Below are 23,556 nucleotides of genomic sequence, written 5' to 3'. Positions count from 1 at the left end.
AAAGGATCCGGAACTTACTCCAGATTCTTTTTAGTGCCAAAATATACAGGGGACTGGAGGTCCATTCTGGACCTCAGCAGATTGAATGAATCAGTAAAGAAGGACAAGTTCCGGATGGTAACACTGCCGTCTATACTCCCGTTGTTAGGGAAAGACAATTGGATGTGCTCAATAGATCTCCAAGACGCTTACTACCACATAAAAATGGACAGGACGTCAAGGAGTCATCTAAGCTTCCGGCTGGGAGCCAGTCACTTCCAGTTCCGTGCTCTGCCCTTTGGTCTCACCACAGCCCCCAGGGTGTTCACCAAATGTATGGCAGTAGTGACAGCTCACCTGAGATGTCGAGGATTCCAGGTGGTTCCGTATTTGACCGACTAGCTCCTGACCACCCCATCAGGCATCTACTCCTTCAGAGCAGTGACAATACTATTCAGCTTTGTGCCCAACTGGGAATCTCTACAAATTGGGAAAAATCTGCCATATTGACCTCTCAATCTGTGATTTTTATAGGCGCAGTGATAGACACAGTAAACATGGTGGTTCGTCTTCCTGCTGAAAGGACACAAAACCTGGTTCTTCAAATTCAGAGTTTTCTCCCCTTGCGAAGGGTCAAAGTCAAGATTGTTCTGCAGCTCCTTTGGACCATGGCTTCCACCATACTATTAGTGCCACTAGCCAGGTTACACATGAGAATTCTTCAGTGGCTCCTGTCGTCCCAATGGTCCTTTCAGCACCTTCCATTATCCCATCCCATTCTACTGACAGAATCTTGCAAAAAGGACCTCCTTTGGTAAACGTTATCCAATCAACTGACCACGGGCACTTCAATTGTTCCTCGCCAACCCATTGCCACTGTGACCACGGATGCCTCACAGATAGGGGGGGGGGGGCATTATCTAGGCAGGAATGTCCAAGGCACATGGCAAGACCACGAGGCCCACCTGCATATCAACGTTCTAGATATGAGGACGGTGCTCCTGGCGTTGCAAGCACTTCACGACCTTATTCCTCTGGGGACTATTGCAATACAGTCAGACAACATGTCAGTAGTATGGTATATCAACAAACAGGTCGGAACCAGATCTTACCCACTCTGTCAAGAGGCCATGCGAGTTTGGGAATGGATGATATCTTCCCAGCACTTTCTGGTGGCAAAGCATATTCCAAGGAAGACCAACGTGATAGCCGACAAGCTCATCCGGGTGATCCTGATGCCCCATGAGTGGTCTCTGAAACAGGAAACAGTGGAACAGATTTTCAGCAGGTGGGGCAGCCTTGCTGCGATCTCTTTGCCAGCCCAATCAGTGCCAAATGCAGCAGCTACTTTTCCCTCATCCCCCCTCCGGGAGAGTCACCCAGAGATGCACTTGTTCACGATTGGCCCCTGGGTCTCCTGTATGCTTTTCCTCCCTTTCCTCTCATTCCCAAGGTGATTCAGAAAGCAAAACAGCTGGGAAGCAAACTGATCCTCATTGCTCCTTATTGGCCTCGTCAGGTTTGATTCCCCTTCCTCGGGCCTCTTCTGGACGATCCTTGGATTCTGGACCCAGTTCCAGACCTGTTGACTCGCATGTCAGGTTCACTTCACCCCTGTTTACACACCCTCAATTTGACAGCATGGCTGCTCCAGTTCCATCCCTAGTCAGGCTTCATGACTTCTTGCCTTCCGTGACTCATATCCTTACGTCTTCTCATAAACCTTCCACTAGGAAACTATATTCCAGTAAATGGAAAAGATTCTCCCTTTGGGTGGAGAAAATGGATGTTGACCCCTTCACTGCGTCCATTCCAGTGGTTTTGGAATTTCTTTCTGAACTGTTTCACCAAGGATCTGCGGCTGCCACTATTAGAGTCCATTTGGCAGCGATTTCAAATTTTCATTTGGCTTACCCAGATTCTAACTTGATGTCTCATAAATTGTGCAAAACCTTCCTCAAAGGTGCCACTTTGCTAAGACCTCTTGTTCAAGAGCCTGTGGCCTCATGGGATTTAAACTTTGTATTATCAAAATTAACATCTCCGCCCTTTGAGCCTTCTCATTCATGTTCTTTGAAGTTTTTGTCGTGGAAGACATTGTTTTTGGTGGCTATCACATCTGCCAGACGGGTGTCAGAATTGCAAGTTTTGTCTGTTAAATTGCCTTATCTGATTTTTCATAAAGACAGGGTGTCCCTTCGTACTAACCCTTCCTTTGTCCCCCAGGTCTGTTCCCATGCCACTTTGAATCAGTTCATAGACCTTCCGGTTTTCTTCCCAAATCATTCCAGTGCAGCTGAATACAGGTTTCACCAGCTGGATGTCCATAGACAATTACGTTTTTATTTGCACTGGACTAAATATGTCAGAAAATCGGATCAGTTTATTTCCTTTTCTGAATCCAGGTTGGGCTTACCAGTTTCCAAAGTGACTCTCTCTAACTGGATTTCTAGCTGTATAGCTTATGTTTACAGTTCAGAGAATAAACTTTTACCCTTTAAAATCAAGGCTCATTCTACCACATCTCAATCTACCTCTGCAGCCTTTCAAGTTAGGGTCCCACTTGATAATATTTGTGCAGCTGCTATGTGGGCTACCCCTCACACTTTTATTACTCATTACAAATTGGATTTAACCACCAGGGGTAGAGCATCTTTTGGTTCCACGGTATTCAGGAGTATTTTTCCTTGAGCCACCCAAGAATAAGGTGTTAGGGATGCTGTCCCATATGTAAAGAATGAAGGTGAGATAGGACTACTGAACATAAAGAAGTTATGTACTTACCATAATGTTCCACGTTAATAGTCCATCTTACTCTTCATTCTTTCGAACCCGCCCTCCTGCCCCCATTGTACTGATGCACCATGGGATACCTACCTAGCCACAAGCAAACCAGAAGTCTTCCAGCTTGTAAATAGGCCGAGTCGGAGCCGAGGATCAGCTCCGATTCCCATATGTAAAGAATGAAGGGTGAGATGGACTACTAACATGGAACGTTATGGTAAGTACATAACTTTTTTTTTTCTGGTTGCTTGAGAGTTACTATTAAAAATAGGCCTGACTAACACTGTACCCTATAATATTTGTTTGGTTTGACTTGCTCTTAGTTTGGGGAGAGAGGGAATTTATTCCTATCTTCCTTTTTAAAACTATAAAAACGTAAGGCATGTTTCTGCAGGGGGGAAACAAAGTTCAACACATGAAAATTGTACTGCATTTCTTAGATTTTTTTTTTTTTCTGGTTGCTTGAGTTCCGGTTAACTGAGAGTTTACTGTATATACTACTATTTGTATAGTTTATTATTTTTAAAGTATCTGCTTCAATTTAATTTCGTTTATTATCTGAATTAGAGTTTACATTGTGCATATTCTTTTCACATGGGAGAAAATTAGTGAAAGGGTTTGCAGAAATGCCATTCTGTGATGGCTCCTTGTGAGTTGTTACCTACTTCATCCTGTTTTCTGTTTATTATATGCAGACACGAAAAACTGCTAAGTGGTTGGCTGCAAACATGATAGAAGATGGTCATCAAGTGTCATTGCTTAGTGGTGAACTGTCAGTGGAGCAGCGTGCTTGTGTTATTCAACGATTTCGGGATGCAAAAGAAAAGGTTTTGATAGCAACTAATGTTTGTGCTAGAGGTAGGAAATAATGTCTTTAGTTAAGATTTCTGAGAATACTTATGCATGAGAGTAATTTATTTTATATTACTGTTGGATTTAAATAAAAAAAACAGGATCTGACTTTAGAAGCCTTCTGCACTACTATGAACCTAGCTATAAATTGTAAATTGCATGCTTTTTTGTTTTTTAATTAATAATTTCTTGGAGGTACTACTGCAGTGCTTATCTGGTGGGATTTATTTTGCTGTTTCCAGCTTGGAAGAATTTTTCTGGCTCATTGCAGCATTTGGGGGCGTGCATGCCTTCTCCTGTTTCTTGCCATGGCGTGTAACATTAAGCTAGGAGAGCATCGTGGTTTCTGCACCATTCCTTTCTGTCTTTTGTTTGTTTTAATTCCCCTTACTGGACTTGGCCCAGTGGCTGCCTGCCTGTAACCCATTCAGAGGCAAGAGAAGGGTATCTCTGAACTGGGCAAGAACCCTCTGTCCCATTCATTCCTGTTTCAGGGGCCTAATCACACATTTGTTCTCCTGGTGAAGAGAGTTAAGCATTAAGAAGCAGCTGAGGAGTGTTTCAGTAGCACAGAAATCCCTACCCCATCTGTCTTATCCCTTTCCCACAAGCAGATGGTTTGTACTGATTGTCTGGCCATAACATTACTTGTGTGCTTCCAGCCCCAACTCAGCATAGCAAGTTGTGTCTAGCAGTGCAAGCCTGCCCTGTCCTTTTGTACAGTTGATGTCTAGCCCACCAGTAGACATTATTAATGGGGTGGGACAACCTGTCTCCCTTCCTGGTTGGTTGAGCTGGCATTGGCCACTCAAACCCATCTTCCTCTACCCAGCCCCTCCAGGTCCCTGCCACTATTACAGTATGGATAAACCTGAGTTATAGAGCTCTGTCCGACTGTCTCATAAGACTGGGCATACCATTTGTTTATTGTACTAATTATTATACAGTCTACTGCAGTAGTGGTGCTGCGGTAGCGTTGTCGCCTCACATTAAGACGTTGTCCTGTTCGATTCTCAGCTAAAAGCATCTTCTGTGTGGAGACCTGCGTGAATGGGCGTACCTTCGTTGAAGGTTGTACGTCAGGGCTGGCAACTCTGTACGTAAAAATCTGCTGCCAATCATTAGTGGACCGGAGTTCCGTTGTGGTGACCCCTAACCGGGAAAGGCCGAAAGATACAACAACTAATTATATAGTCTGGCTGTCACTCCTATAATTTATCTTGGAAAAGTTCCTGCTTTCAGTGCCTAAAAACCTTAACATCTGTGAAATATTCTAAATTTGTCAAACCACAGTTAAGAACCCACACAGTTTCTCCCTCTAGTGTTTGGGCAAGCAGTACAGCAAGCAGAACTGCCATAAATGCCAACAGCTCTTTGGCATAGAGTAATAAAGAACGGAAAAACAAAAGATGACTAGTCAGCAACTTGGCGGCCAACCACAATGTTCTAGTACTCCATAAAATAGATCCAAATGATGTTTAAAACTTTACAACCAACTTTATTAAAATAAAAAACATTAAAATAAGCACTTTCGTCTAGTATATCCACAGGACTTCTTCAGAACAGTGCTTCCCATTGATGCCATTTGCACTCCAAACCCATGGGCCAACCACTGAGCATGCACAGTGGGAGTTAGGGCATTAAAGATCAACCCACTCACAACTTTGGGTGGATGATTGCTTCACACTTTTGCTCTGCTCTTGCCCTTGGAAAGAATGAATGGAGCCATAGAACTGTCATTTCCTGGGGGGAAGAAATGGGCTATGTGGACAAGCAGATGGAGGGAGGGCTAATGGTCGCCGAAATAGGGAGCATGTTGTTTTTCTTTTCGGCTTTTCCCAGTTAGGGGTCACCACAGCGGAACTCCGGTCTGCTAATGATTGGCAGTCGATTTTTATGGTGCCGAGTTGCCAGCCTAACCTTGAACGAAGGCACACCCATTCACGCATGTCTTTTGGAGGCCACTCGACCGCGGGGATGACATGCAGACTCCACACACAAGGCACTCCAGACGTGAATCGAACAGGAGAACCTCTTGCTGTGAGGTAACAACGCTACCGCTGTACCACCGCGGCCGAGATAGGGAGCATAAAAAAGATTATTCTCATAAGCACTATTCCTGGTCACCTGCAGTTAAAAAATGGAAAAGGTTGAGACCTTTCTCAAGTTACTGAAGTTGGCAGCTTTTGAAGACGTGCAGCACATAGACCAACAAGAAGTTCCCTTGCACATTCTTTGTATCCCAAGCCTATGCATGAGGATGGTGAGAGAGACACTGGCTAGAAATTCTTGCTATCATACTTTGAAGTCCACCCATGAGGCAACTTTACAAAAATTTAGTCTTCCTCTAGGATAACAAGGAGTCTAATGCACATTTTTTGGCACTCACATTGGAGGTGTCCTGGAGTATCTGAGGTACCTTTATCAGGGTCAGGAATTCACAGCATACTCATGTCCCAGCTTACTACTTTGGAGCAGTTCAGTTACTCTAGCACTGACTTGTTCACACTTAGGGCCATGGCATGTTCTCACCAAGACCTCCTTCCTCCCCAAAGGGAGTCCTGTAGGTCAGATTTAAGGAGGCTTCCCTGAGTTCTCTCATAATTATAGGGCCCATGCAGCAGTCACAGATATCGAATATTCATCTGGTGTTTTGACATGTGTGGCATCTCATCCACAGGTGCTTGAATACATCTTCAGGGTATATAGACTGATGTCAGCACCAGGCCTAGTACAGACCTCTTTAGACTTAGCAGCATTTCTGGTGCACCATTGTCTGATGTTTTGCCATAAACTTTCAAAATCTCTTGCTTTTCAGGCAAATATGGCATGGACTTTACTATTCTGGAGCTGGAAATGGTGGTTCTTGCTGTCTGTTGGTGTCTTTGACGAGGACTTATTGGAATACATGGCCATAGTCATTTACTCTGATAAGGTTAGTGAGTCCTTATCACCCTTTATCTCTACCCGATATGATTCCCCCTTTTGAGGAGACTCAGGCTGATGAAGCCCTCTCAGAACTGACCTGCTGCTCATTATCTTTTCCCCCAGAATCATCTCAGTCATTATCAGAAGGAGGAGTGAGGATCTTTAGGATATCCCACCCCCACTTCCAGATGTTGCTGTGTCAGTTCGTAATAAAATGGATGCAAGGCAATCAGTGGAGTGGAGTGAATTTTGCGCAGACGTGCAAGGATAGGTTCCTGAGATGTTTTGTGAATGCTTTGGTACAGCATTGGCACAGCTCCTTTCCACCTTACTACCTTATAGATAATTTAAGGTGTTAGACACAACTAGCAAGAGGGTGTTTCTTTCTCTCTTCAGACCAGTTAGTAAAAAAACAGAAGAAAAAAACTAGCCAAGCTAGTGTTTTCACTGTGTGATACCTTAAACCACCAGTAATAGAGACCCATGGGATATATGCAAATGACCACTTAAGGACATCAAGTGTTTCAGCTATATGACTTCATGATTTGTGTGACCTTTTTACTTTTTTGGTTTAGTTGGGATATTTTGCAGACATCTTTAATGGGTATGGACATCAGTTGGGTTTAAAGACTCTGTGTTTCTAGAGTATAGCCAAACACTCCACTTTTGCCTTGTTGTCAAGGTCATAAGAAGACCAAAACGTGCATGTCCACAGCTAGTGGCATTTGGCTTTGTTGGCCTGAATCTGTCCGTAAAGGCTTGAAAAAGTTATGGGCATACAGAAGCCATATAGCTGAAACAATTGATGGCCTTAAAGGATCATTTTCATATATCCCATGGGTCTCTTATTATGGGGAGGTTCATGGTATCAACACAGTGAAAATTTAACTTGGCTAGGTTTTTCTTGTAGCCTTTCCTGATTTTGGGGATCAAGGAGAATCTGGTTGAGGTTGTAACCATGATCTTATTAGTGGGCTTTGATGTAGTCAATTATAATTTTGATTCTGTTGATGCTTTGGCTGGGAGAGCAGACATGTTGCGTAGGTGTATCTATAAGACATAACATTACTGACGCTGTCCTCCTCCAGAGATAAACTTTGGCCAATCATCTTAGGTGACACCTCTAAAATCTAGCATTTGACTAGGCTGTGTTGGCAGAGTTGTCATGACAGACTCGCACTTTTCATATTGTAAAGAGCAGCAATTCCTGCCTAGGAGAGGCAGGGGGTACTGCTTCCACCATTTCTTTACTCTGAGTGGGACACAAGACTTAATTTCATTCTAGATCCAAACAGGCAGCATATCCTGTATGCAAATTTCTGGATGGTGACTGTCCAGGGTCTTCTGTCCTTGGTACCACAGGGATACATGGGCGATGCAGCAGTGTGCTGGATCTGTTAACACATCCCTGTCTGGAGGTCATACATGTGATTCTTTCACTTCTCTCTCAGGTTCTCAGTACATAAGCCACCATTTAATTGATCTGCTAAACCTAGAGTGGATTTAGTGAAACTAGTCATTGTGATGAAGTTCTTGCAGGAAATGAAATTTAATCTAATGTTCATCATATTAATCACTGCTGCAGTAGCCTTAATTATATGGGTTATATCCTACCAAGGATACTGCAGCTGGTCAGCTTCCAAAGCTTCAGGGCACCTTCTACATGCCCAAACTGCCAGACAGCTTCAGCTGAACTAAGCCCTTCAGAGCTTTACTGTTGCGGAAGAGTATGCTCCTCCCGAATCTTCTGAGGATCGCCAGTCAGCTTGTGCTGTTCCTTTGCTGGGCAGATAAGTTCCCTCTGGGGAAAAGTCTTCCATTTACTAATTTTGCTTACTGATACTTACCTCTTCCGGAAAGTTAGTTTAAAGTTAGGAGTTTGTGTTTTAATAGACTGTCACAAGAATTTACTGTACTTATAAACAGAAGCACTCTTTTTTTCCTGTCAATTTAACTGAAAACATTTTTATGTAGAGAAATTGTGTTTATTTTGCTTTGTGGGACTGGCACAGTGTTTTAAAGTACTTTTTTACTGTGCTTGTCTGAGGAAAAAGGAACTCTTAAAGACTTTATTTTTACCAGCATTTGCTGCTTGTTTTTTCTGGAAAAAAGGCACCATTTTCAGCTTGACCATGAACAAACTGTAAGTCTTATGGTCAGTCCTTCTTCCACCAATAAAAAAAAATTAAGCAAACAGTCTTTGCCACCACAAAAGGCAAGCAGTTTGCATCGGCCACTGATAGGTAATTGTGCTATGGGCATGTGCTGTACGTCAGACCACTCATCTTTTACCCAGAATCACTCCGGTGTAACACATTTAAGCCACTATTGACCAGGGGGTTAGCCACATCCTCTGCGGCTGTTGGGGTTCCTTCAGTAGGAAAGGAAGAGCCACTCTTGTCAGTAGTGGGAGAGGGAACAGGGAAGGCTACCCTGTTTAGTCGTAATATTGTGTCCATCCCTGGGGAAGCTGATATTGCCATCAATAATACTGTTGTTCCCATTTTTGCTGTCAAAAGCAAACAGGAAACTAAGCATGTATTTACTCCTCTTAAATTTCCTTGGGCATGAGTAGTGTATTGTATCTGGCTCAGAGTTTAATTCAGGCTCTTGATCTTTCTGGCAAGTTAGGTACAAAGGAAGGTAGCCGACACCATTTCCTCAGTCTTTCTTGCCGCGGAGCCCGAAGCAGAAGCTATTTGCATGAGTGCCGGTAGGCCCAGTACCTTCTTTTTGTATTCCGACTGCTAAGTTGAAGACATTGTCAGATAAGTACCTCATTGGGACTCTCTTTTCTTGCTTTAACAAACATCAGAGAAAGTTAATAACTGTCTTGCCTGTGGAAAACAGATTTCGCAACGTGATTTTCACTCTTACTGTATTACTTGTTTCGGCCTTGAGCACGACGTCCCTAATTGTGATCTCTGTGCTTCTTTCAACCCGCGTACCATACGCTGTAGAGCTAGGATCTTGTTTAAACATTTCGGAGTTTGGCCTAAGTTTGTCGGTATAGCATCTTCTGGCCTCCCGACTTCAGATGCTCCTAAGAAGCGCAAGGATAAAGACTGCGACAGGCTTAGGGTCAAATTAGCCGACGACGTTCCTGTTAAGTTGGTTGTCGGCCCAGCGGTATTCAGTGAGGTGCTTTCATTGCCCCTGCAGTCCGCGGATGTTCTGCAGCGGGCCTCTATGGAGACCTTTTCTGAGTCCTCCATACCGCAGGCTTCCACTTTGTCTTCTGACCCTCCGCCAGTCGCCGCCTCTGATGGATTCGGAGCCGCTAAGCAGGTGCCGGCTTCTGAGGCCTCCTTTCTCCGCCCAGAGACCAGCTCCAGACCAACAACCTTGGTTCAGACTACTGCGGTGGCTAGGCCTCCTGAGTCCCTCCAGCTTTCTAGCAGGTTTTCCAGCCGCAAATCTACTCAAAAGCAGGTGCCGGCCTCCCCTCAAATGCCTCAGTCTCAGATTATTAAAATGGCTAGTGATCTCTTGATCCTTATCAGGGGCTCTCAGTCACCTCCATCTAAGAGGGCTAGGGAATTATCCCCAGAAATTTTGTCTGCCTCAGACTCTGAGGTTTCTAACAACTCTGCTGATGAAGAGGGAAACTCTCAACTTTTTTCTGGTTTTGAGGATTCTGATGCAGAAGACTCCATCCCTTCTGGCTCCCCTCCAGATTTTTCTTTTGGAGATGCCCTGAATACTCTTAGGGAGCATTTCAAATGGGAAAGTCAGGACTACCCTCAGTCTAAGAAAAGGATTAGGTAATTTTTGGATTTGCCACAGCATAAGCCTTTGGCTATCCCTCCGGTTTTGGAAGTTGTTGATGATGTTTTCCTGGAGAATTCTTTGACTCCTAATTCTGTTCCTCCTGCTCCCAGAAAACCTGACAGGTATTATAGAGTTCCTGATTCTCATCAGTTCCTTTTCAAGAATTTTACTGCTGATCCTGAGATTATTTCTGAGGGCCCTAAAAGAAGCCACTTTTGCCAAAAATCCTGTTCCCTCTGACAGGGAATCTAGGGCCTTGGATAGATGGGGGAGAAAGGTTTATACTTCCTCCACCCTTGCAATTAGGTCAGTTAATTCTCTTTTTCATAGGCTTAAATATCAGCAGCATAAGGCTAAAATTGCTGGTGTTCCTTCCCTGATGGAGAGTAAGGACATGCAAGATTTATTGAATTCTGCCACTCTTGTCATTAATCATTCTCTACATTGTGGTTTTGACACTTTGGAGGCTTCTTGCAGGGCAGCAGCCACTGGTTCTTTTATTAGAAGACATGCTTGTCTCAGGGAACAGTCCCTTTCTGAACCTGTCAAATCTACATTACTGGATGTGCCTTTGAACAAGGACAATCTTTTTGGTAGTAAAGCAGAAGAGGTGTTGAAAAAGTTGGAGGATAAGGCCTTATCTATGCAAACTTTTAAAGACTTTCTGCAAGTTCAACCTCCTCGTTTTAGTAGACATTGCCCTTCTAAGAATTGGATTTTTCCTGATCCTAGTAAACAGGGTTGCGCTAGGCCTAGGAGTTAGGTCTTCTAGGGGACAGTCTTCCATCAAAAGGCTAAGCACTGGCAGGCTTCCTCTTCAAAATCGGGGAGTTCTAAGCAAACTTTCCAAAGCAAGTATTCCCATTGACTCCGGCCTTCCCCTGCCTACCTCTGCAGGCCCAGGGTTTCCTTTGGGGGGAAGGTTAGCCATTTTTGCAGATGTCTGGTCCACCATCACAGACAACAAATGGATGCTCAAAATAGTATCCCAAGGCTACTAGTTCTCCTTTCACACCTTCCCTGTCCACCAAGGATACCCAGATATCCCCCACATCAAAGAGCAGAAGCAGGAAAACAAGTTTCTTCTTTGCTAAACCTTGGAGCAATAGAGCCAGTTCCTGCACTACAGTTAGGCCAGGGTTTCTACTCAAGACTTTTCCTGGTTCCCAAAAAAGGGAGCACCTGGCTCCCTAGTCTGGATTTGTCCATTCAAAGCACTTTTCTGGTGATTCCAAAGTTCAAAATGCTCACTCTTCAGCAGTTGCTGCCAATGCTGGCCAAGGATTCCTGACTGGTGACTTTGGATCTCAAAGAAGCTTATCTGCACATCCCAGTAAGGGAAAGCTGCAGGCAGTTCCTTCGCTTCAAGGTGGGGAAGAGGCACTTCCAATTCACTGCACTGCCCTTTGGCTTATCTACTGCTCCCAGAGTTTTTGCAAAATGCCTGGCTCCAGTCATTGCTTTTTGCAGGCAAAGAAACAGTCAAATTTACCCTTACTTGGACGATTGTCTTATTCAAGCAAACTCTCCAGAACAACTTCTAAAGGATTTGGACTTTGTAAAGAGCCTTCTCACCTCTTTGGGCTACACTATCAATGAAAAGAAGTCAAAATCGGTGCCTACTAGGGAGATTGTATTCCTGGGAGCAAGTCTGAACACAGCCGCCCAGATGGTGTTCCTCCCTCAAGAGAAACAAATGGATCTTTCGAATTACTTCAAGAATTTGGCAAGCATGACCCAGCTCTCTGCAAGGCAATTCCTGCAAGCCCTGGGATTCATGGCTTCATGTATTCTGATGATTCTTTATGCCAGACTGCATATGAGGAAAATACAATGGTACCTCAAAAACCTTTGGTGTCAACACACTCAGGATTTATACTTGATACTTCCTCTGAGTCCCTGCCTGCAGACGGAGTTTCTTTGGTGGGTGACGGCCTGTTCACAGAACAAAGGCCTGCCTTTTTGTCCACCTCCTGCCAGCCAGACTCTCACCACAGGTACGTCGGACTACACTTGGGGAGCACATCTAGAGGGCAGATACATTCAGGGGACTTGGAGCTATCAACAGGTTCATTTGCACATAAATCTGAAGGAATTGATGGCAGTCCAGCAGGCCTTGATGGCTTTCAAGCATCTACTCTCTCCTGGTACTCTTCTAGTCAGGACAGACAACACCACAATCATGTGGTACATCAACAAACAGGTAGGGACTCACTCTTACCCCTGTGCAGACTAAGCATGATACTATGGTCCATAGCAGCTTCCATGGGCATTCATCTGATAGCTCAGTTTCTTCCAGGAAGGCACAATACCTTGGCAGACCAGTTGAGCAGGCAGGTCCTGGATCCTCACGAGTGGCAACTAAACAAGACCATCTTCTATCGCATCATTCATCGTTGGGGCACTCCCCAGGTGAATCGCTTCTCATCTCTGACCGACCACTTTCTTCCAACCTTTTGCACCAGGGATCATCACAACAAAGCTTGGAAAGTGAATGCTCTGTTCTTCCCCTGGACACAGCTCTCAGTGTATGCCTTCCCTCCTCTGCCTCTTCTTCCCAGAGTGCTGTTAACGATAAGGGACGAAAAACCAAGGGCCATTATCATAGCTCCAGACTGGCCCAGGCAACATTGGTATCCACTACTTCGCAGTCTCTCCCAGTCTCAGCCTTGGCATCTTCCCCTGATACCAGATCTCTTGGTTCGGGGGGGGGGGGGGGATTCTGCATCCTCATCTTCAGACTCTGCATTTGGCAGCCTGGCTCATAATATAAACCTTTCCCAACAGGTGGTTGAGGTTCTTCATAAGGCCAGGAGGCATAGCACTAGGAAATCTTACGTATGTAAGTGGAAAGGATTCACCATTTGGATGCAGACTAGAGGGAAGACCCTTCTCAACCTACTCTTCCTCTTAACTATTTGGCAGGCTTGCTTAATGGTGGACTTTCTTTTTCTTCTATCAAGATTCATGCTTCAGCTATTTCTGCTCGTTGTTCCTTTGAGCAACCCATTTTCTCGCATCCCTTGATGAAACAGTTCCTCAAGGGAGCTAGCAATTTAAAGCCTCCCAGAAGGGTACCTACTCCTGCTTGGGATCTTAATTTTGTACTTGAGAAACTTACTCTGCCTCCTTTTGAACCAGCTGCCTCAGCAGATTTGAAGTTTCTCCCCTGGAAAACTGCCTTTCTCTTGGCTATTACTTCAGCTAGAAGAGTTTCTGAGCTGCAGGCCGTAATGGCAGTAGAGCCTTTTATCATCTTCCATGTAGATCGGGTTTCTCTTCGAACTAATCCCTCCTTTATGCCTGAGGTGGTTTCTAGCCTGACTCTTAACCAGTCTATCCACCTGCCTACCTTCTTTCCTAATCCTCAGAATAAAGGGAAAAGGTTACTGCATTCCCTGGATGTGAATAGACAGCTTACATTTTACCTGGACAGGACTAAACTTTTTCGGAAGTCGGATCAGTTGTTGGTCAGTTTTGCTTCTGGAGCTCAGGGCAATGCTATTTCTAAACAGACCATTTCTAAAAGGATTGTTAATTGTATTCATTTTTGTTACTTGCAGCATGGCAAGGTTCCTCCACAGAGTATTGGGTCCCAGTCTAGTAGAGCAACCTCTATCTCAGCAGCTTTTTTAAGAGGTGTACCTACTAGGGACATCCTGGAAGCAGCTACCTGGACTTCTGTCCACACTTTCACTAAACATTACAATTTACCCTTGTTTTCTAAGTCCGGGGCTGGTTTTGCCACTGCAGTGTTGCAGGGCATTCTTACCAACCCTTAAACAGTGGGTGTTCCTCCCCCCTTTTATTTTTTTTTCTGGGCTTTGGGAATCAACCCATTTTGTAAGGACTGCAACAGTGAAACATGATGAACATAGTACAGTTGTGTACACTTACCATAAATGTAGATGTTCGAGTGTATTCACTGTTGCAGTCCTGGTTTCCTCCCTTCCATCCTCCTTTTTTTCCTAGGGCACAGACTGGATTTTTCTTTTACTGGTCTAACCTTTTTGGGGGTTCCTGACAGTTAAGGCAAGAAAAACAGAGGAAATGGTGCCGGCTGCCTGACGTCAGGCTTAAAACTGAAGGCAGCTGATCTCATATACCAAGGACTTTAGTATTCTGGCTGACTGTGGGGCTACCGGGAGCCGGATAACCCATTTTTAAGGACTGCAACAGTGAATACACTCGAACATCTACATTTATGGTAAGTGTACACAACTGTACTTTTCTCAGTCCCTCAGACAATACAATGAGCCATTACAGAAAGAATTTCCAGGAATTGCACCCACTCCTCTAGTTTAGTCTGCCGTGGAGGATGTGTTTGTTACTGCCTGCAGTTTTCCTGATATCCTATCTGCAGATAGGCTGCATAAAGTTCATCGGTCTTTTGTTTTTATGCACACTTTCCAAACCTGATTCAGCAGTGATAGCGAATTATAGTTAATTGTTCTACCGCTAAGCACTTCATTCCAATCCTGCTGTTTCTGATAAAGATGGGGTGTGTATTAATGAGTATGGGAAAAGTGTGTACAGTTCTTCAACTCTGATTTTCAGAACTTTGAATTGTCATAGTCGTATATTATGGTTTTTCCTGACTAAATATAATAGTATGAGGAATGTTTTGTCTGCAGTTTCTTCTTATAAGGAAAATTCTGCTTTAAATAATGTAATTTCTTCTATTGTTCAAGTTGCTATTTACTGTATACAGTGTGTGTTTGTGTGACTCTGCTGATACTTCAAGGTCTATGGTTACTGGTATTATTTTCAGGATGTTTGAACGTTTGCCTTCTCAGAACCTCCTTGATGTTTTAAGAATGAGATTTTATATTCCCCTTTGGATAGAGATTTAGTTTTGGGCCCCTGTGCTGCAAGGGTGATCAAAAAGTGTGATGAAAGGTGTGACGCCCGTGCCCTGGCCCAGAAATCAAGGAGCCTCGATCCTCACCACTAACACCAGTGAGGGGCGTCTCATATAGGAGGAAAGGATAACAAATACAGTAAAGTGCAATTTCCCTTAAGAGCACATAGAGATCATAGTCAGTCCGGGGCTGGTCGCTCCCTTGCTCTCCAGGTCCCCAATAAGACTCCACACTGGCACAGTTGTGGGGTCCAGATCTCAGCCTAGTGGGCAAGCTAAAACCTCTAGCACCCTCTCTGTCCAAGCAGTGCTTCGTGTCCCTGCCCAAGTAGCTGACACACACACACACACACACACACACACACACACACACACACACACACACACTTTGAGAAGTTTATACAACCACACAGACACTCCTGGGGAAGGGTGGCAAAGGTTCTCCAGCTGTGCCCCCTTTTCCCAGACTATACGATAGTACCCTGCTACCGCACACTAATAATTATCAGCTACTCAAAGGCCCTTAAAAGCGTGTTCAATTATTACTGTGCAATATTACTATCCAATTGGTAAGTGTGACTCAACAGTCAAGGCTTATTAGAGGGACTTGGTACAGGATCACTATAAATATGCAATGTACTCTTAGAGCGTAACTTATCTCTACACAAAACAGCCACGTTTGAAAGGTTTTAAAATATTTAATAATAAATAATAAAAACACAAGACAATGCTTATTACTACACAGTGCTAGTCAAGAGTTCAGAGATCACAGAGAAATACTTAAAATAATTCAGTAGTACAGTTCTTAAATCACAGAAAAACACTTAGTCTAATCTTTCTAGTTTCTAGCTATTTCTAATTTCTAGCTATTTATAAGAGAAAACACAAATCTAAGATAACTTACATATAGAAACAGGCAGAGTGCTGATGAGTTGGATGGTCAAGACAAAAAATGCTTAATGCCCTCAGATTATCTCTGTTTTTAAAATCACATTCCTGGTTCCCATTACATCATTCTACACACTTCCCTGGGTCCCAGGCTAAGAGAAACTACATTTACATTCTTAACATCTCCTTGTGTTATCTTGCAGCTGGTCAGGAAGCAGAGCAATAAAAATGCATTTGCATGTTTAAATCTAGCAATTTAGCTCTTGGTTAAAACAATAGAAAGAATGTCTTCACCTAGACCGTCTGGAGCCAACTTTAGATCAAAGGGTCAAAACATGCTTTACTTGGTCAGCTTTCTGCCAGGAGAGTGTACTGTCATTACATTAATATTTACAGATGACAGAATTATCTCCAAAATTCTCTCTGGCTAGGCTGGCAGCCTTCACCTATCTTCTACTTCTTTCGGCTTTTCCCGGTTAGGGGTTGCCACAGCGGAACTCCGGTCCGCTAATGATTGGCAGTAGATTTTTACATTGCCGAGGTGCCAACCAGACACCCAACCTTCAACGAAGGCATGCCCATTCACACATGTCTTTCGAACACCACCCAACCGCGGGGAGGACATGCAGACTCCACACAGAAGACGCTCCAGCTGAGAATCGAATGGGAGAACCTCTTGCTGTGAGGCAACAATGCTACCGCTGCACCACCGCGGCTATTACATGGTCTTTCTACTATGTTTCCAATACTCACACGCCTCTTATATATAAACTTGAATGTAGAGGGCAAACCAATGGCATTACCAAGCAATTCCTTCACCAGGTTCCCATTCCTGGCAATAAAGTGCCCAACATCCGAACCTTGACCGCTGCACGTTGCAACCAATGCCCAATCGAGCCCCGTCCAACCCCCCGCCAATCAAGGACCTCCCTGTGGTGTCCCCCAAAACAGGTTACTTCACAAAAGGGTTAAGCTGATACATGGAATCTCTTAAGATTTTTCAGCCCTCCTTTTCCAGATTTTCCAAGGGATTCTCAAACTTCTTACCTGACTTTGATAAACAGAATAAGCACAGTCTCAACAAAATGCAGGTAACCAGACATTTAAGAAGAAATGGCAAGGGGATTCCAAGAAGAATTCTGGAAACTGCCAAAATTTAGGACAGTCCAATAAGTCAGAGTGATTCCCCCTGGCGCACCACATTTTGTCTTCTAGGAAAGTCTGAATTTCTGCTTTTTTGTTTGGAAATGGATAGTTTCAGATATACGGGTTCTGTAGATCATTCATCCAGGTTACAGATGGCAGTGGTGACAATGGAAGTAAATTCCTCCTTTCAAGGGGATAATTTATTATCCTCAAGACCAAACTCTTATTTCCACCTGTCCTTCATCACATGCTGTCCTACAGTATGATGAACCAGTTTCCCCTTCCCAGGTGGGTAAGGGGTTTTATTCAAGGATATTTTTAGTGCCAAAGAAGGAAAGAAAATGATTGGAGATCATTTTTTGTGCTTTCTTTCCTAAACCTATTTGCGATAGTGCCCGAATTCAAAATGTCGTCACCTCAAACTGTTACCTCTTCTTCTGCCTTCAAGTTTCCTGGTAACGCTAGATTTAAAAGATGCTTAGCACACCCCTGTTCATCCGGATTTCAGGCACTTCTTAAAATTTTGTGTGTCTGGATCACAATATCAAATCTTTCCCTTACACTTTGGTCTGTCCACTGCACTATGAATATTCACAAAGTGTGTAGCCCATTACAGGCTCCACGGTATCCACATTTTTCCATATTTTGCTGACTTGCTTATCTTTGCAGAGTATTTTTCAAAGTGACAGGACTCACTGTCTTGGATGAGAGCTGTCTTATACAAGCTGGGATTCCAAGAGAACATTCAAAAGTCTTTCTTAGCTCCTCACATCATTGTTTTTTTTCTGGGATGTCGACTAGACACCACAGTTGAAAGAACTTTTCTTTCACATGAAAAAATAGATCTATATCGAGCTCTATTTTAGGGTTTTCCACTCAGACATCAGTCACTATGAGGGAATACCTCTAGATTTTGAAACTCATGACTTCTGTGATTCTCAAGATACCCCTGACAAGACTCCACATGAGAGTGATACAGTGGTATCTGAAATCTCTCTGATCCCAGCACCAACTCCTTTTGTCTTTTCAAGTTCCATCGCTGGGGTTGTCAGATGAGAAATCAATTGGTGGAGATAGCAGATATTCCTAAATCCAGGTCTCCCTTTCTCCCTCCCTGTTTCAAAGCAGTCAGTCACCACAGATCGAGACTTTGCTTGCTGAGCAGTTTTAGAAGGGTTAAAACTGCAAGATGTGTAAAATACCAAGGACAGACCCAAGCATGTAAATATAAAAGAGATGTTTGCCCTGATCAAGGCATTCAACTCTATGAATCATCTTTGCTCCTCTGTACCCCTTTAGGTTGTTACAGATTATAGCAATCATGTGGTACATCAACAGGCAAAAGGGAACCAGTTGTTCCCTCTTTGCAGACTAGCCGTGTTAGCTTGGGATATAACTTCACAGCACAATCTCACTCTACAGGTATCCTACATTCCATCAGAGCAAAACTGTGTGGCAGACAAGCTGAGCAGGCCTAGGGAAAACCCTAACAAATTGAAAGTAGCATTATCTGTGGGGAGTTCCTCAAGTAGACCTCTTTCTCTCCTCTGTGAACAATCCGCTTACAAGATTCTGATCCAAGACTCCATGCAAGAAGATGGTTGCTATTTCTTTTCCTTGGACATAAATGTTCCTGTGTGCCTTTCCACTAATATCTGGGGTACTTCTAAAGATTCAGAAGAAATCTCCCAGGATCATTGTGGTGACTCCCTTCTGGCCCAGGCAACTGTAGGTTTCCCTTCTTTTGGAAATGGCCGTGAGCAATTATCACAAGTTTCCTCACAGACTAGATCTACTTGCACAAAAACAGGGATGTCTGATGCACTCCCTACACCAGTCAACTCCAGTTGATTGTCTGGGTGATAGGGACTTAATTCTTTTAGGAATGTCTTTATTGAGGACATGTAGCAGATACTAATGGAGGTTACTGAGGACACGCAGCAGATACTAATGGAGGCAAGTAAGCCTGCTACTAGAAAATCATATATTATCAAATGGAAAAGGTTTTCTTATTGTGTGCCAACAACATAACCAGCATCCATTCCAGGGCTAGTGATTCTTTGGTTTTATTATATTTGTGAAAGTTACTATGCAATGACCTTTTTTACTCCGGTTAGAGGTTCATTTATCAGTCATTTTAGCATGTCTAGCCATGGATACTCCTCTGTCAGTGCAGTCTCATGTCAAAATGTTTTTGAAAAGGGTTTTGCACAGGAGGCCTCCAAATGGACTGGTGGCCCCTCTTTGGGATCTTAATTTTGTATTGGAGAAGCTTGCACTTGCTCTATCTGAACCAGCTAACCTGGATGACTTGAGGTTCTTAACATGGAAAATAGTTTTACTGATTGCTCTGATCTCTGCAAGAGGGGTATCTGAATTGCAGGCTCTTATGGTGAGTCAATCCTCCATCATCTTTTATAGAAATAAGAGTTTCTTTCAGAACTAATCCTTTTTTTATGCCTAAAGTTTCATTTGCCTTCACTTTCAGACAAACTATCCATCTTCCCACTTTCTTTTCTGAACCCAGAAATGAGGGAGAAAGGATACTCCATACCTTGGATGTCCACAGACATCTCTGGTACTGTCTTGACAGAACTAAGTCTTTCAGATCTTCGGATCAGTTGTTCTTTTCTTGTGAAGGTAAGAAGGGACGACCTGTGTCAAAACAGGTTATTTCAAAATGGTTGTCTAAGGCTCTTACCTTTTATTATACTTAACACAACATAGCTATTCCAGGCAGGGTCAGAGCTTATCCTACCATGGCCTTGGCTTCATCTATGGCTTTTTAGAAAGGGTTGGGTTCTAGAATTGTTGTCGAAGCAGCAACTTGGTCTTCTGTATGTAGTTTTACACAGCATTATAAGGTTGATTCCTTCTCTAGATCTAGATCAGATGTTGCAAGGACCATTCTACAGGGGCTTCTGGACTCTTCTCCTTCCACTTCCCAAATGTAAGGTAGGGTAATCTACCCATATAGCTAAGGCTACTGCAGTAATGATCAAAATGGTGAACATAATGCAGTTGTGTAAGTTGAACTTACCATAACAGTAGATATTGAAATGATCACTGCTGCAGTAGCCGCTCCCTTCCTCCATCCCCCTTGTTTTTTCAATGTGTTTTATTATGCCAGTGTGTGGACATTTATGTTTTATTGTTACTAGCATAGTCCTTTCAGGGCTCAGCTTCCATCTTTCTAAGACTTGTAGATAACCTCTCTCTCCCAACTAGGGTTCAAGTTGAATCTTCAGAAGTCATGCCTGACACCCTTGCAAAGACTCATATTCCTGGGGTCCTTAGTCAACTCCAGTAAAAGAATGGCATTTCTTCTCGAAGACAAGATCCTGTGTTATCACATGGCGTTTCATGAATTCTCCAGGAGGAACTTCACCTTTGCAAGAGAATTCCTAAAAATTCTTGGACTTGGAGCATTCATGATTCTCATGATACCACTGTCCCATGTCCACATCTGGAAAATTAAGTGGTATGTCTAGAATTGTTGGACCCAGCACCTATAAACCCTGGAATCTCAGTTGTCGGTGTTGCCCTTCATCAGATGAGAGTTACAGTGGTGGAGAGCAAAGTGGAATATCAGTCCAGGTCTCCCTTTCTTCTCCCCTGTTCTGATGCATTCTGCCCAGACAGATTTGTCTGACTTTGCTTAGGGAGCTGTGTCAATGGGAGTGCAAGTACAAGCCATTTGGGGACCCAAAGATGCAGGATGGCACATCAGTTTCAAGGAAATGTTGGTATTAATCCATGACTTGAAAGGCCTTCACTGCCTGTGGACTCTGTGCCCTCTTCTGGTGGTTAGGGACAACACCACAGTGATGTGGTACCTCAGCAGACAAAGGTGTAAAATCCACATCCTCTGTGTCAGTTGGCAGTGATGGCCTGGAAGCTGGCTTTACAGCATTCTTTGACTCTTCAGGCATTGTACATTCCCGCAGAGCAAAATGCTGTGACAGACAGACTAAGCAAATTCTGAGCAGACCTGCACTAGTGGCAACTTAAGGCTATAGTGTTCCCGGATCTAGTCCAGATGTGGGGGACACCTCAAATGGATCTTTTCGTCTCCTTTCAAAACAGACCCTTTCCACCCTTTCCACTGATTCACAAGGTACTACTGAAGGCTAAGAAATAAATGTGAATTATCATTGTGGTATACTATTGGCCCAGGAAGTTTTGGTTCTGTCTTCTAATGTTATTGGCCAAGGGCAATTACCACAGACTTTCTCACACTCTGGATTTGCTCTCAGTCTCTGAGGAAACTGGTGCACCAGAGTCTGGAGCAACTACAACTAACAGCCTGGCTGATTTCAGTCTTGACTTCATTTAGGCACTTTTTTCATGAGGTGGTACAGCAGATGTTAATGGAGGCCAGAAAACTTGCTACTAGAAAAATCTGATGTTTAAAAATGGATGAGGTTTTCTAAGATTGGCTAAATGGGAACAGAGGATTCCTTGACATCAACATATATCTATCTGGTCTTGAAATATTGGTGGAACTATTTCAGGATGGCTTCTTGTATGCACCCATTAAGGTGCATTTAGTGGCAATCTCTTCTTGTCTGACTGTGGCTTATTCCTTTTTTCTCCTTTGGTAAAACTATTCATGAAAGGAGTTTTGCATACGAAACCCTCTCACAATCAAATTCCTCCTTTGCGGGATCTCAACTATGTCCTTGAAAAATTGACCATTCCACCTTTTGAACTGGCAACTCAAGCTGATCTCAAGTTTTTAATGTGGAAAGCTGTTTTGCGTATTGCTTTGACGTCTGCAAGGTGAGTTTCTGAGCTGCAAGCTCTTGCTATGGGGCAAACAAACTTACCTGAGTTTCCACAAGGATAATATTGTGTTACGTACTAATCCTTCTTTCATGCCGAAAGTGGTCTCAAAGTTCACTCTCAATCAGTTTGTTAATTTCTCTGTGTTCTTTCCAGATCCTAAGAATTATGGAGAAGATACTTCATAACTCGAATGTGCATTAGCAGCTCAGGTACTACCTTGACAGAACAAAAAACTTCAGAATGGCTGAAAGGCTTTTTATTTCTTACACAGGGGCAAAGATGGGTCATCCTGTCTTTAAGCAAATCATTGCATATTGGTTGTTCTCTGGTGTGTGTGTGTGTGTGTGTGTGTGTGTGTGTATATATATATATATATTTTTTTTTTGCTATGCCCACCTTGACAAGTTAAATCCAGGCAGGGTAAAGGCACATTCCACCATGGCCTTTTCCTCTTCTGTGGCTTACTGGAAAGAAGTGCACTCGAAGTATTCCAGAGGCAGAAACTTGCTCTTCTGTATATACTTTTATGAAAACTGTTAGCTTGAAAGCCTTTTCTATATCCAAAGTAAGCTTTACTAGGACCATTCACTAAGAGCTGCTTGACATTTGTCCTGCCTCCTCCCAGGTTACGTAAGCTTTGGGAATCTACCCATATGCCAGTAAGGCATTATGTTTGTTGAACATAGTACAGTTGTATAAGTCCTACTTACCTGTAACAGTAGATGTTTGTAGAACACTGTGCCTTACTGGAAGTAGCCACCCATCCCACCCCCCCCTTTTTTGGATGTACATTGTTTGGTGTTGAGAGTGTTGTTGAGCTTTGCGGTCTATTTGGTGGGTGTATAGATGTGTGTGTTTTTTGGTTTGGAACAGTAGGTGTTGACAAGCTTGCATTTGTATCTTTTCATCCTTCTGGACCCTAGAAAGCTGAAAAGGTCCTGTCAATATGAAAGGCAGTCCCTGTGCTCTCAGGTGGTAGGGAGTGAAGCTCTGAGCTTTGGTAGACTGCCAGAGATAAGGTAGCAGGGCACTACTACCCATATGCCAGTAAGGCAGTGTGTTCTATGAACATCTACAGTTTACAGGTAAGTAGGACGCTCTCACAATTGTACTTTATTTTCACATAGAGCAAATTGAATAGTGTGTTAAAATTAATTTTAGTAGACCTTCACAAATGAAGAAAGCAAATTATTGTGATGTTTTTGATTAAAGATGTTTCAATAAATGTTTTTTTTTAACTAATAAACAAATCTATATTACCAGTTCTGCTGTGTAATAAATTAAAAGCCTTTCCCTAGGGAGAATGGTTGCCAGTCTCGTGTTTCATTTATATGAAATAACACCAGAATTTTAACACTTTGCAGGAGGCATTTCATGTCTCAGCTTTGTAGAAGTTCTTTTATTATGTTTCTGAGGTGGAGGACGACACCAAGCACTTTGAGGCAATATTACAAACTTTTACATCACTGTGCTGCCCAGAACACATTCAGACTGGAAAAGAATATACAAAAAAAAAAAGACTAAGCAGCATTGTATAACATAATGTTCATAATGAATCT

The 23,556-nt window shown here is 43.2% G+C and overlaps 1 protein-coding gene across 1 annotated transcript in view; it reads left to right on the top strand.

The window, feature by feature from the left end:
• Window positions 1-23,556, top strand: part of DDX25 (DEAD-box helicase 25) — a 2,576,846-nt gene that overhangs the window by 2,409,840 nt on the left and 143,450 nt on the right. Inside the window, exon 10 of the mRNA XM_044080825.1 lies at window positions 3,459-3,621. Within this exon, the coding sequence (XP_043936760.1) occupies window positions 3,459-3,621 (163 nt within the window). The remainder of the gene's footprint in view (window positions 1-3,458; window positions 3,622-23,556) is intronic.

This window comes from Protopterus annectens, chromosome 8.part0 (genome assembly GCF_019279795.1).
Source record: "Protopterus annectens isolate FY-2018-M chromosome 8.part0, PAN1.0, whole genome shotgun sequence".
In the NCBI taxonomy this organism is placed as follows: Eukaryota; Metazoa; Chordata; order Ceratodontiformes; family Protopteridae; genus Protopterus; species Protopterus annectens.
The sequence above is the reverse complement of the archived record's forward strand: the minus strand, read 5'-3'. Positions and strand labels throughout refer to the sequence as shown.